At 44.0% G+C, this 14,444-nt stretch overlaps 2 protein-coding genes across 2 annotated transcripts; both read left to right on the plus strand.

Moving 5' to 3' along the window:
• On the plus strand, nucleotides 1-2,554 carry LOC121802687 (transcription factor ICE1-like). Its single transcript, XM_042202367.1, has 4 exons — nucleotides 1-911; nucleotides 1,199-1,429; nucleotides 1,613-1,783; nucleotides 2,296-2,554. Exons 1-4 carry the CDS (start codon nucleotides 111-113, stop codon nucleotides 2,377-2,379), a joined length of 1,287 nt encoding a protein of 428 aa, XP_042058301.1. The 5' UTR covers nucleotides 1-110; the 3' UTR covers nucleotides 2,380-2,554.
• Nucleotides 2,555-3,779: 1,225 nt separating this feature from the next.
• Nucleotides 3,780-6,175, plus strand: LOC121756728 (zerumbone synthase-like). Its single transcript, XM_042152168.1, has 3 exons — nucleotides 3,780-3,913; nucleotides 4,056-4,151; nucleotides 5,188-6,175. Exons 1-3 carry the CDS (start codon nucleotides 3,894-3,896, stop codon nucleotides 5,981-5,983), a joined length of 912 nt encoding a protein of 303 aa, XP_042008102.1. The 5' UTR covers nucleotides 3,780-3,893; the 3' UTR covers nucleotides 5,984-6,175.
• The last annotated feature ends 8,269 nt before the right edge of the window (nucleotides 6,176-14,444 follow it).

The raw sequence follows: 14,444 nt of genomic DNA on the forward strand, positions 1-14,444 counted from the left end.
TCCCTTCCCTCCCCACTTTCTCTTTCTCTGAAAGCTAGTGACCTTTTCCGCCTACGTCTCTGCATTCTGCAACTCTCTTTTACAGAAAACACACACACACACACACCACAATGCCGAGGTCGAACGGCGGCGTTTGGATGGACGGAGAAGAAGACGAAGCCATCTCATGGCCGCTGCGGCCCCACAACGACAACGCCGCCTCTCTCACTTCCTTCAAGTCCATGCTCGACGCCGATTGCTTCATCAACAATGCCATCAACGCCCCCAATCCATTCCACCACCCTGAATTCACCTCCCTTTTGTTCAACCCTCTCGATTCCTCTCCTTCCCAACTCGACCCCTTGCACGCATTTTTACCCCCAAAATCTATGCTGCCCTCTCTCTTCGATTTGAGTTTCGACCAGACCTACTTCCCCGCTCCCGACGCGCCTATGTTTAATGGATTTAATCCCCAATTTCAATTTTCCGACTATAGCGCCGCCGGCATTGGAGGTGCTGCTTTGAGCACATTCGATTTCGAGGGTTTCGACAGGTCTAAGCTGCTGAGGCCGCTCGAAGTCCAGCCGTCGGTGGGAGCGCAGCCGACTCTGTTTCAGAAGAGGGCGGCGCTGCGGCAGAATTTGGGGGCTATGAGCGACGAGGGTTTGACAAGCGTTGATGATACAGGGGGAATGAGTATGGGGAGGAAGAGGAAAGCGGAATTTGAGGATGAAATGGAGAATTACGATTCCGATGACGCCGCGGAGAAATTCGGCGATAATTCCAACGCCAACAGCAGCGTGACGGTGGGTGGCCACAAGGGGAAGAAGAAGGGGATGCCGGCGAAGAATTTGATGGCGGAGCGGCGGCGGAGGAAGAAGCTCAACGACAGACTTTACATGCTCAGATCCATTGTGCCTAAAATCAGCAAGGTAGGTCTCGATTTCCCCAATCCACTAAACAATTTCGTACAATTTGTTTGGGGGTTTATCGGATTTCGTCCAATTTCTTTTTTTTAGTACTACTAAAATTTATGCTACTGAGTTTGTGCAAATGTGAATTCTCTCCTGCATTTAATGAATCTCGTTGTTCGTCATGTTCAGAATCAGAAATATCAGAGTGCATGTTTCTGTGCTGTTAATATTGGGAGTAAATGCTCCATTTCCGGTTTTGATTTATCATTTTCTGTTTTCTTTTTGGTGAAATGATTGATTCGCAGATGGATAGAGCTTCAATTCTCGGCGATGCAATAGATTATTTGAAGGAGCTTTTGCAACGGATAAATGATATTCACAATGAACTTGAAGCTACCCCAGCTGGATCTTCTCTGATGCATCCATCACCGAGCTTCCATCCTTTGACGGCCACCACGCCTCTCGCCCTCCCTTATTGCGTCAAGGAGGAAATCTGCGCAAGCTCAGCTCCCAGCCCCAAAAACCAACCTGCAAGGGTACATTTATATGCATATTTTCTCGATTTAGATGGGCTATTAGGTTTTTTTTTGCATGATTGCATGTTTAATCGGATAATAAGCTTTAGAAGATCAAAACTCTTATGGTGTACAGCTCAAATTTCATACATGCGAAATGGTTTTACATGCTTGTGAGCGTTGTGTGCTTAAATTTTCTGATAGGTCGAAGTAAGGTTGAGAGAAGGGAGGGCTGTGAATATACACATGGTCTGCGCCCGTAGACCAGGTCTCCTGCTGTCGGCTATGAGGGCTATGGACAACCTTGGTCTGGACATTCAGCAAGCTGTGATAAGCTGTTTCAACGGCTTTTCCTTGGATGTGTTCCGAGCAGAGGTAGATTTCTAAAATAAATGTAGTTTTCTTGGAGTATGTAGCTGTTAGATACCATAACCAAGCTTTTGGTGGTAACTGGTATGCATCTCATAACATATAGATTTACCCTACAGATTACTAGCACACAGTAATCTACGTGTTTTGATTTGTTTATGGTTTCTCGAAGTAATGAAATGAAGCACTTATACAAGAGGCTCTTGGAATGAAGCCAGAAAGATAATAAGTAAAATGACACCCTTGTTATTATCTGATGAATTGAGACTCGTGTAAAATTAGAAAAGATTTGTGGTGAACAGTCAAGAACATGGATAGCTAAAAGGCTGACTGACACTGTCTGAATCTTACTAGTTGAATAAGATGTAGAAGTAGTATCATCCTTTCCTTTTATGGGATTGCCTTTCTCGATGATCTGTAGGCGTTCGTTGTTCATGCATCTAAATGACATCCTTTGCTCACTCTCCGTTGATGTGTCCTAAACTAAACTAGTACATTGTCTCTCCTCTCTATATCAGCAATTCAGGGAAGGGCAGGACGTGTTGCCGGAGCAGATCAAAGCGGTGCTCTTGGATTCTGCTGGATTTCATAGTGTTATGTAGGTTTGAATCTTGTCTTAGCAAGCAGTCTAATTGCTGGATTATGAGTAGGTATGGTATGACTGCATCTGTTAACAATGAATTCAAGAATCAAGCTAGTGTTGTTAGATATCTGATTTGTATTGCAAAATTCCAATCTATTTAATCATAAATTTTGTGATTTACATGCCAAAGCAAATACACTAGGAGTGGAGTAATATTATTATGCTTGTTTGTTTGGATCAATCGTAAATATTTTTTTATCTGAATGTTTAAAAAGTAAGCAAACAGCAAATGTGTGGTTTGGAGAGAGATGTTTAATTTGTCTGTATGTTAGTGGGACCATCAATTCACATGTGTTGCTCTGTCTATTAATTGACCAAATTGTGTAGTCCCTTTCCAAATAAACAAAAGAGTTCCCTTTTTCTTTAATAATTTTAAGCGGAATATTCCTAAATAATGAGTAATTATTTTTTAATACTACTATTTAACAGATCCACTTTTAAACTTTTAAGACAGATACACTTTTTTTGGTAATATTTATGGCTATTTACGGAATCTGTTGGTATCCTGAATGTGAATCGTGCTCTAACTTAATTAAATATAATTATTAATTAAAATAAAAATATATCCAAAATATTTTACTGTAAAATATATTGGACCTCATGAACAAGCCCAAAAAGAACATAGTTTGCAATTTGCATCGAATGGGCCTGCGCTCACTACCATTCCTAACGAGCTTACATTTCTTGGTCCATTTCACACAAAATGCAAGATGGAGTACCATAATTTGCAATATTAGTAAATAATAGCATTACTATAAAATTTGAAAATCTTACATCATTCACATATTTTATATAAAAATCTCATATCATACATTTCATACAATATTTATTGAAAGCTATAAATAAATCTTATTAAAATTAATATTTTAAATTGGATAAAACTTGCCTTATGGAATTTTACTACCACTTCCAATATTATGATGATTACTCTATTTACCAAAAATATCCGTTTTCCTTTTCATCTTATTTGCCAATTTCTATGTTTTTGTTAATAATCTATTGATAAATACGACCAACCGAATCCATACTTGATACTTGTATTTAATAAAATGGTATTCTGCAGTCATTAACAAGTATAGTAACAATAATAATAGACAAACATACATACATAATTTTGTCTAAATTTGAAGCAATATTGTAGTAGTAGTAGTAGTAGTAGTATCATCTAAATGGATATGACGATATTCAAATCACGAAATTATGATGTCAGCCACTAAACCATGATATGAAAAAAAATGAGGCATTATACAATTTTATAATGTAGCGCGTGACAGATCTGGACCCCAATCTACTTAGGTTGGTCCACCATCACTACAATAAATCGGTATATATGCTACTTCCATTTCATTTCCTATTAATTAATAGTACTACTTATGTGTATATCGTTTCTTCACTCGTAAACCAAACCTTATAGTATACTACAATACACACAATCACAGAGAGAGAGAGAGAGGTCGGAAAACAGCCTGAGAAATGCTAAGACTACTAAGAAGGTATGTCTCTCTAAAATTAACTTCACTCAAAAAGCGTGTTTCATTTTCTAATTTATTTCTTCCCTTTGCCTTTTCATCATTATCCCAAAAAAGCAGATTGCTAATGCGTTTTTGTGCTTGTCTTTTTGCATGCGGCGTTCAGATCACACCCTAAAACGCAGATTGCTGATGTCGTTTCGGCTTCGATTACAACGAGGTTTTCCTCCGCCGCCGCTGCTGCTTCTGCACATGGACGCCGGTAATTATTTCCTCCTCCTCCTCCCCCCTCTCTCTCTCTCTATATATATATGTGTGTGTGTGTGTGTGTGTTTAATTCATAGAGGGAAAAAATACGATGCGGTCCCTTGTTTGGTGCCGGCTTTTAAGGCTTTGATGCCGACGCTTTGCATTTCTTTTTTTCTCAGTGTTTTTCTTTTGCATGCTGCCTTCATGAATCATGAATCGCCATCTTTTTTTTTCTATTAAATAAATTTGGTTTTCAATTTCGTTAAGAATAAAGTAAAGAATAAATATTGGTCAACGCTTGGCAGCCTGGCGATGCCTCTTTTTACCTGTTTATTAGTAACTCTTTTTGTTTTGTTTTATTTTGTTAATAATTAATTAATCCCCATTCCCCAGTAAAGTGATATAAATAGTAGTATAGTATGGGAGTAATAATCTTTTTACACAGGGATCACCACTCAGCAGGAATCATTGTAATTAATTTTGTTGCTGGGTAATAATTATTAAAGTCAACGGGTGATTGCATTTAAATTAATCTGTGGCTGAAGTTTGAAAATCCTAGATTAATTTACTGTGTTTATGTCCTACTTCTGCATTAATTTTATTTATAAATAACTATATTTAAATATAGATCTTGATCCTTCTTGTATATTTTGAGACTACCTAATGTTGTTAACCGAATACCTAGAAGATTAACATATACTATACACTTTATTTTGACCAAACTGTCAACATATATACAAAGAGTATAGTTTTATATAATATGCCAAATAATTAATCCCTAAAACTTGGTATAACTGGCAAAAACAATACTATTAAAGTGTGGTCGACAAACTACACTTCAAGAAAGTGATACATCACTAGCTCAAAATTAGTACTCCAACATATGAATAGACACTAGTAACGCATTATTGAAAGACATTCTAAAACATACATGATGAGCATTTGTCCAATAATTCCACCCCATATGCACACTTGTTACATCAAATTTTGTTTTGTTTGTAACTTACAAGGCTCAAGTTCGTCTCGTTTACTAATCTCGTCACATGCAGTCTCGAAGGCAAGGTAGCCCTCGTAACCGGTGGTGCTAGCGGCCTCGGGAAGGCCACCGCACGTGCATTCATCCAACAAGGAGCTCGTGTCGTAATTGCCGATGTCAATACCCAATTGGGCCCACAAGCGTCCATAGAGTTGGGCCCACATGCCCAATTTGTACAATGTGATGTCTCAGTGGAGGCCCAGGTCTCGGACGCAGTTGACCTTGCCGTGGCCCGCCATGGCAAGCTCGACATCATGTGCAACATAGCTGGGATTGCAGGGTCGCCCTTCCCGCCAAGTATCGTCGATCTCGACCTGGACGAGTTTGACCGGGTCATAGCGGTCAACGTGCGGGGCACCATGGCCGGGATCAAGCACGCGGCCAGGGTGATGATCCCCGTGGGGTCGGGCTCGATCCTATGCACCGCAAGTATAAGCGGGCTGATGGGTGGGCTGGGCCCGCATCCGTACACCGTGTCAAAGTTTGCTATACCAGGGATAGTGAAGTCTCTGGCAAGTGAATTGTGTGGACACGGGGTTCGGATAAACTGTATTTCACCGTCTCCAATTCCGACACCATTGGTTATCGAACAATTTAATAAAATAATGCCGAATGCGAGGAGGGAGGAGATAGTAGGGTTGATCAATGGGTTAGGGGAACTAAGGGGTGCGATTTGTGAAGAGGAGGATGTGGCTAAGGCCGCATTGTATTTGGCTTCGGATGAGGCCAAATTTGTGTCGGGCCATAACCTTGTTGTGGATGGAGGATTCACTAGCTTCAAGAATCTTAATTTTCCTAAATTAAGTTGATTCATGTTTCCTTCTTAAAAATTTGTTGTTTTATTATTTTTTTAACATTGTCGTCAGAGACAAGTATATTTTGATGTTTGTTTGAGTGTTTTAACATATTCCTATTTTATAAGGATGTGATTCGTTGCTAATTTTCTTAAGTTGCTAACTCTATTAACTCATCATGTGGTATATTAAAAATGTCAACATAAACTTAGTTGACATTCTAATATACCGTGTTGACATTGATATTTAAAATGTCAACATAGTATATTAAAATGTTAACACAGATTTGTATTAACATTTTAATGTGACCGTGTTAACATTTTTAATACACTAGTACGTTAATGAGTAAGCAAGTTATGATTATAATACACACTCTTTTTTATATATAAATTAATCGATTCGTATTCATATTCTTTATTTGAGAGTTGCAACTTGCAAGCTAAATGAGTTAGTTCCACTTGGTTCTCGGCGCCTCTTTAAAAGTGGAAATAGAAAACATTCGATATTCGTGCGTTTAAATTTGAAATTCGCAACTCAAGTTTTTAATCCAAAGCCCACAGTTCGAGTAGGCCTACACCGTCAATATCCACCAAAATTGAATGAGTATTGTGGTCCAATGGGCTTACACAGGTAGTTGACAATAAGAATCTTTTGACTTTATATTAAAATAAATTTATAAAAACTGTATTTATAAGAATGAATTTCATCATGGTTGTTGTATAACTGAAAATGACACTGCTACTATTATAAAATCAGACATTATCAATTGTACACATTGATTCCGAATCCACCATTTACCACAATCTATTCTCTTGCTTTCATTCTCTTTCAATATTTTATTTTCTAAACACTATAGATATATACATCAATAGTTTTTGGTGAAGTGGCCCAACATATATATATATAAATATTCAAACGGCATATAATTAATATAATTAAATATATAGATTTATTAATACTATATGCATATGATGTTTCAAACAGAAAATGAGCTTCCAAGATGTTGGCATTGCCAGCAAGCCTACATCTGCCGCCAAAAATCCATCGGAATCCCAGGCCGTCGCTGCCGCCTTGTTTCAGGCCAACACCGCCCTCGCCGCGTTGATGCCATCGGAACCTCCAAGGACACCCCCGATCACTGATGGGGTGCGTACTAAACAAGCCCAACAGCAATGACGGCCCATCAGCCCAAAGCCCAAGGAAGAGTATGAGTTCGGCATTACCAAAGAGTTCGGCCTCAGCCTACAGCTCGGTAAAAGCCAACCAATCAAGCTCTACTCTCAGATCGGCAACCAAAGCAGTTCGGTCGTGCGTACTAAACAAGCCCAACAGCAATGACGGCCCATCAGCCCAAAGCCCAAGGAAGAGTATGAGTTCGGCATTACCAAAGAGTTCGGCCTCAGCCTACAGCTCGGTAAAAGCCAACCAATCAAGCTCTACTCTCAGATCGGCAACCAAAGCAGTTCGGTCTCAGTATTCGACCGAACAAGGAGTTAGTGGACCCATACAGGATTTCCACAACTTCCAACACACCCACTACCACGTGGTGTCAACTCAGGCCACGATCGTAGGCCATGACCTACGCTACATCCACGATCTTAGGCCATGACCTACACGACATCCACGACTTAGGGTGGTGATGCAAGCCACGATCTTAGTTCAATGTATAAATAGAACTTAGATCTGATAGAGAAGGGTTAAGCTCTCTAGAGATAAAATGTCATATAGCAAGTCTGTGTTGTAAGCTGTAATCCCAGATCAAGCAATACAATCTTGCCCTCCCTTCTTCCCGTGGACGTAGATTTACTTCAGTAAATCGAACCACGTAAATTCTCTGTGTCGTGATCTATATTTTCCAGCATTCTTCACCATCAAAAATTCGCGGATTCATCACTGGCGCCGTCTGTGGGAAACAGAGAACCAAATTTGTGATAAAGCGAATTTTTGACCCTTTTTCCACCCCAAAAAAATGCATACCAGATCACATACTACCCGTAATACCGTTCGTGAAAAACATGAGGAAGCTAGTCCAGCCCGCAGGTCCGGAAAACAGCCTCGGGAGACATCTACTTCCAGTTTTCACGATGAAGGAACAAGCCGCTCAAAAGGTCCACACACCGAGTCTTCCCAGCAGCCTGATTTGAATGAGGCTGTCAAGCTGTTCTTGGCTGAGAAGCAGGATGAGTTCTTAGCCTTCCTGCAAAAAAGCCAAGAGCCAAAGACGAAAACGGTGGATTCTCCTTCCTCATCCAGACATGAAAGTCACTACCGCAGTAGTGCCGTGTCTTCCAGGAAGAAGAATCCTCAACCCCGACATGTTCCTGTTCCTCCTCGGTACCGGAATCACAGGAGATCTCCATCTCCTCCATACCGAAGAGATGTCGGGTTCGCCATGTACGGAGCATTGAAGACTCCGTTCTCGGACGATATCACCCGAACTCCCCTTCCACAGAACTACCGAACTCCGTCGATGACTTATGACGGGTTGGTGGATCCTCATGACTTCCTGGGACGCTATCAGTATAACATGGCGAACCAGGGTCTCAATGAGGTCCATATGTGCAAGCTGTTCCCCGAGCTGCTTATCGGGAACGCGAGAAGGTGGTTCGATAGCCTCCCCCAAGGCAGCATTAGATCTTACCGAGATCTAATGGATGCTTTCCACAGGAGGTTCTTTCAGAAAGCGGAAGCCCGGATCACTTCGGCTCAGCTGCTTTCTATACGTCAAGGTCGCGACGAAAAGATCAGCGACTTCATGACGAGATTCCACAAGGAATGCCTACAAGTAGATGATCTCAACGATCTACTTGTCATTTCGGCATTCCGAAATGGAATCCTGCCCGGAGCTCTCTACAGAAAGCTCGTGGAATGCAGTCCGCAAACAGCTCAAGAGATGTGGGACATTGCGGACAAGTTTTCTCGTGCCGATGAGGCAGACCGTCGAAAACGGTCTTTAGACAGCTCATCTAGAGAAGACAAAAAGAAGCCCGATCATAGCGACCAGAGGCTTCCTCGCCGAACACCTTCCCCACCAAAGGAGGGATAGCGGTCATCCAAGGTGATCGAAAAAGAGCAAGTGTGTTCGCAGATTGCGCTTAAAAGTGCCGAGCAATCAGTTCGGCACCATCAAGCATAGCAATCACAGTAGCCGGAGTCAGAGGCAGGCGAAATGACCGAAGTCACACCGGAGCTGAACTCGATGGTGTACGGCACTGAAGCCGTGATTCCGGATGAGATCGGCATACCCAGTCCCCGAACTCAATTTCTCCACAGAACTGAATGGTGACGGACTGAGAGCCGAACTAGATCTTGCCGAAGAAAGAAGAGAATTGGCCTGCATAAAAGCAGCCAAGTACAAGGAGCAAGTAGCCCGGTATTACAACCAAAGGGTGAAGAAGCTGCAATTTCAAGTGGGAGATCTCGTCTTGAGAAACAACGAAGTAAGCCGAGCAGAAAAGCTGGGCAAGCTCGAACCCACATGGGAAGGTCCATATCGGGTGCCAGAAGTCCTCGACAAAGGGTCTTACAAATTGACTCACATGTCAGGAGAACAAGCACCCCGAACATGGTACGTTTCCAACCTCAAAAAGTTCCATTTGTAAGAGACAGTCCGGTCAGTCTTGTGTCTAGTTCGGTCCTAAGGGTATGTGCTTTCTTTGTTTTTTTACTTGCGTTTTTGTTTGTCTATGTGCGTTTTGTCTGTCTATGTGCGTGTCGTCTCTTACAAATGTTGCTGAGGTATCTTGTTCTTCGAAGGCTGATCCCCTTTTTAGAACATATATAAGCCAACGATTGTGAGTCCAAGCTTCTGAAGAAGATACAAGACCACAATTCAGCTTAAACAAGCAGTTCGTCTGAAACGAACTGCAATAAGCCAACGATTGTGAAGTCAAAGCTTCTAAAGAGGATACAAGACCACAATTCAGCTTAAACAAGCAGTTCGTCTGAAACGAACTGCAATAAGCCAACGATTGTGAGTCAAAGCTTCTAAAGAGGATACAAGACCACAATTCAGCTTAAACAAGCAGTTCGTCTGAAACGAACTGCAATAAGCCAACGATTGTGAAGTCCAAGCTTCTAAAGAGGATACAAGACCACAATTCAGCTTAAGAATCAAGCACTTCGTCTGAAACGAACTGCAACAAAAGTCCGATTCACGCGATAAAACTTGCCTGAATTAGGACAAGGGAAAGTCCGATCCACGCGATAAAACTCGCCGAATTAGGACAAGGGAAAGTCCGATCCCCAAATTAGGACAACGGAAAGTCCGATCCAAGCGATAAAACTCGCCAAATTAGGACACAAGCTTAGTCCGGTCAAAGATGTTTATTTCATCAGACCAAAGACGAGTCCGGTCAAAGATGTTTATTTCACCAGACCAAAGACGAGTCCGGTCAAAGATGTTTATTTCACCAGACCAAAGACGAGTCCGGTCAAAGATGTTTATTTCACCAGACCAAAGACGAGTCCGGTCAAAGATGTTTATTTCATCAGACCAAAGACGAGTCCGGTCAAAGATGTTTATTTCATCAGACCAAAGACGAGTCCGGTCAAAGAAGTTTACTTCATAAGACCGAGGACAAGTACGATGAAATTTCTTCGCTAAGCTGTAAATACACAGTGTTAGAAGCGAAAACAAAATTTCATTTTTCAAATCTTGTTCGGCACACAACTCCGCTACCCTACGAGATGGCGTTACGCTATTACAAAGGACTATCCTACTGTCCAGGGTTGCTAAAGTTGAGCCATCTATTCACAAAATCCTCGTGAACCCGAGTTCGGGCGTTCTCGGCAGCTGAAGAATAAGCAGGTCGACGAGATGCTCTAATCGACCTACCGCCTCTTCCCTGAGCCCGAGAAGCCCTAGCACCTCGGCGGCGAAGAGTCTCTTCACGAAGCATTTGCCGATCTTGCTCACTCATAACCACAGCTCCTCTGCGAACTTCAGTCCGTCCTCGACTTGACGTCTCTGGTTGTCCCTGAGTTCGTTGCTGACTTGGAGTACGGTTTTGAGCAAGTGAATCAGAGGTTTGAGCTGGAGTACTAGCATCTGTTGGCGGGAAATGCCTGAGGAATCTCTCAATTGAGGGACGCCGGGAAAGAATGATGTCGTACCGAGAAGCCCAGCGCCGCAATGATTTCACGACTTGTTGGCAAGCCGAGTTCTCCAGCGCATTGTTCCTCCGGAGTACATGATATTCCTCCCACAGTTCGTCAACTCGTTCCTGAACTTCGGAGATGGTCATTCCCCCACGCCTGCAGATGAAATCCTCATACGCAGTCCTCTCAGCGACGGCAGTGTTCAGCTCGGCCTCCAGATCCCTCTTTTCGGACTCTAAGTCCTTATTATCGGCCTCCAGCTTCATTGAACGAGCCAAGAGTTCGTCATTCTTCATCTGGTCAGCTATAGCTCTTTTCTCAGCTTCGTCTAAAGCCGAAGAGTACAGCCGCTTCCAGTGAAGTACCTCCAGCTCCTTGAGAGTTAAGAATACAAAGCAGCTACGTCAGTTCGGCATTTCAGCTTACCGAGCAGGTAGTAAACCACAACAGGAGTAAAAGAGAGTACGAAAGGCTATACGAAGACACAAGAGCAGAAAGAAGAATTTTTTCATTCATAAGAAAAAATTTTTTCTACACAAGGGCTTCAAGGCCATTTTACAAGGAAGAAACTAGACTAAGAGAAGGGAGACGAAATCATACTCCGCCAGCTTCGTCTCCGGCTCCTCGGTCTGGTCCAGCTTCTTTCTCCTGAGCTACCTCAGCCTCGGCCTCGCATCCTGCCGGCCTCGCCTCCGCCTCCTGATCGGCTTCCTTCTCCGGATGCCCGGCCCGCTCGACTTCGGCCTCCTGCTCCAGCGGCTCGGCCTCACCCTCTCCGTTGTAAGTCGAAGCGGGTGAAACGGGTCCCACGGAGGCAAAGATAGCCTCCAGGTTCTCGTCCCGATCAGCTCGACAACTCCGGACTCGGTCTGCAGAAAGCAGGACCGAGGATGAAGCAAGCTCCTCAAGGAGCGGCAGATTCTGAAGCCGAGCTGCTATCTCTCGGCTGTACAGAGGCAGCACGACGTCGGCCCCCTGCTCGCCCTTATCGGTAATTAGCCTTACCAGACTACCGACAAAGGCCGAGAACTGGCCGCTCAAAAAGAGTTTCTCCGTGTAAACACGGAGAGCCTCCCCCTGGGCAGCCACGGCGGCAGCCTCCTTCTGAGCCTCCCGGTGCTTCGTCTGCTCTTGCAGGATGATGAGCTGGTTTTTGGCTGACCGGGCTTCATCCTGAGCCGAGATCCTAGCAGCTCGGGCCCTCTCAAATTTGGCCTCAGCCTGTTCGGCCAGACTACGAGCAAGATGCAACTTCTTCTGCATCTCCTCGTAGTCGTGGGATGCTTTGGAGAGCTCCACGGAGACGAGCTTGGCTCTCTGAAGATGAACAAGGAAAAAACTCAACAGAATGGCCATCAAAAAATGTGGAAAAGAAGCCAAGTCAGAAAGCTTACCTCCACAAAATTCGTCGGCCATTGAAAAGGCTCAGGGACGTGTTCCGGGATGTCTGCAACCACCTCGGAGATGACCAGGTCTTTCCCCGGCACTCTTGGGGACTCATGAAATTTCCCCTTCCCTTTAGCCGAACATGGCTCCGGCTCTTTCGGATCCGAAGAAGAGGTTTTTTGCCTCTTCGGATTCTTCTCGGCTTCAGACGCCGAGCGAGGGGCTCTCTGCCTCTCCGGCTCCACAAGCTCGGAGGACTTTCGGATAGCCTTATGCAGCAAGTTCACTGTCAAAAAACAAAAAAAAAAAAAAAAAAAAAAAAAACAACAACAAAGTCAGATTTTCTTCGTTAAAGCAGTAGAGCATAAAGATAAAGAGAAATCCTCACCCTCGGCCTCTTCGTCCGAAGACGAGATGTCGAACACGACGTCGCCCTTGACGAGCTCAGACTCCGTGTATTGTTTCCTAACTATGGGAATCTTGTTGAGCTCGCCATCGAGCTCGTCCAACGGTTCAGGCCGAGGATGACGGATAACGGACTTCGGCCCTCTCCAGGGAAAACTAGGAGCCGCGGTCCTATCATAGTAGAAGAAGCGGTTTTGCCACTTCGGCCACTTCGTTTTACAAAAGGCCCTAAAGGGCTGTACAGGGATCAAGTAAAACCAAGACCCCTTCCTCTTAAATTGAAAGAATTTAAGGATCGCCTTCAAAGACAAATCCCTTCCTAACTTACGGAGTTCGGCAGCGAAGGCCGACAAGTGCCTCCAAGAGTTCGGAGTCACCTGGCCTAAAGGAAGCTGAAAAAAATCTAGTAAATCTATAAAGGCAGAAGGGAGGGGGAAACGAAGCCCGCATTCTAAGCAGGCCTCGTACACGGTGGCGTAACCCTCCGGCGGGGAGTCAGCCCTATGATCACCGTCAGGTACCACCGCCTTCCCCCCAGGAAAAAAGTATTTTTCGGGTAGGGATATCACAGTATCCTTACTCAAAATACTATGGAAATACTCTACGGTCTTCTCCCCGGACTCTTTCCGGCCAGAAGACCCCTTACCGCCTCTCCTACCGCTACCCGACTCCGAAGAAGAAGAAGAAGACATTTTTCTTACTTTTTGAAGGTGAAGAAAGTCTGAAGAAATTCTTGAAAGCGGAGAGAGAATTTTCGCAAAAAAGAGAGAGTGCAGAAGAAGCAGTCGCAAAAGTGCTTCAATGATGAAGAAAGGAGGTATTTATCAGATTCGGCGAAGATTTCAAAATCGTCGCACCGTTTCGAATCCCACCTTTTCAGGATTCAACGGCCGGATTTTACTGTCGCATTTAATGCAGTCACGTGCAAGGCACGTCCCCTGACATCAGCCTCCCCCTTGCCATTATCCAGAATGCCGAAGTGACTCACTTCACCGAAGTGATTCACTTCGCCCTTCGGGGGGGTAGTGATGGGGTGCGTACTAAACAAGCCCAACAGCAATGACGGCCCATCAGCCCAAAGCCCAAGGAAGAGTATGAGTTCGGCATTACCAAAGAGTTCGGCCTCAGCCTACAGCTCGGTAAAAGCCAACCAATCAAGCTCTACTCTCAGATCGGCAACCAAAGCAGTTCGGTCGTGCGTACTAAACAAGCCCAACAGCAATGACGGCCCATCAGCCCAAAGCCCAAGGAAGAGTATGAGTTCGGCATTACCAAAGAGTTCGGCCTCAGCCTACAGCTCGGTAAAAGCCAACCAATCAAGCTCTACTCTCAGATCGGCAACCAAAGCAGTTCGGTCTCAGTATTCGACCGAACAAGGAGTTAGTGGACCCATACAGGATTTCCACAACTTCCAACACACCCACTACCACGTGGTGTCAACTCAGGCCACGATCGTAGGCCATGACCTACGCTACATCCACGATCTTAGGCCATGACCTACACGACATCCACGACTTAGGGTGGTGATGCAAGCCACGATCTTAGTTCAATATATAAATAGAACTTAGATCTGATAGAGAAGGGT

The sequence above is a fragment of the Salvia splendens genome, chromosome 1 (assembly GCF_004379255.2).
Source record: "Salvia splendens isolate huo1 chromosome 1, SspV2, whole genome shotgun sequence".
Classification (NCBI taxonomy): domain Eukaryota; kingdom Viridiplantae; phylum Streptophyta; class Magnoliopsida; order Lamiales; family Lamiaceae; genus Salvia; species Salvia splendens.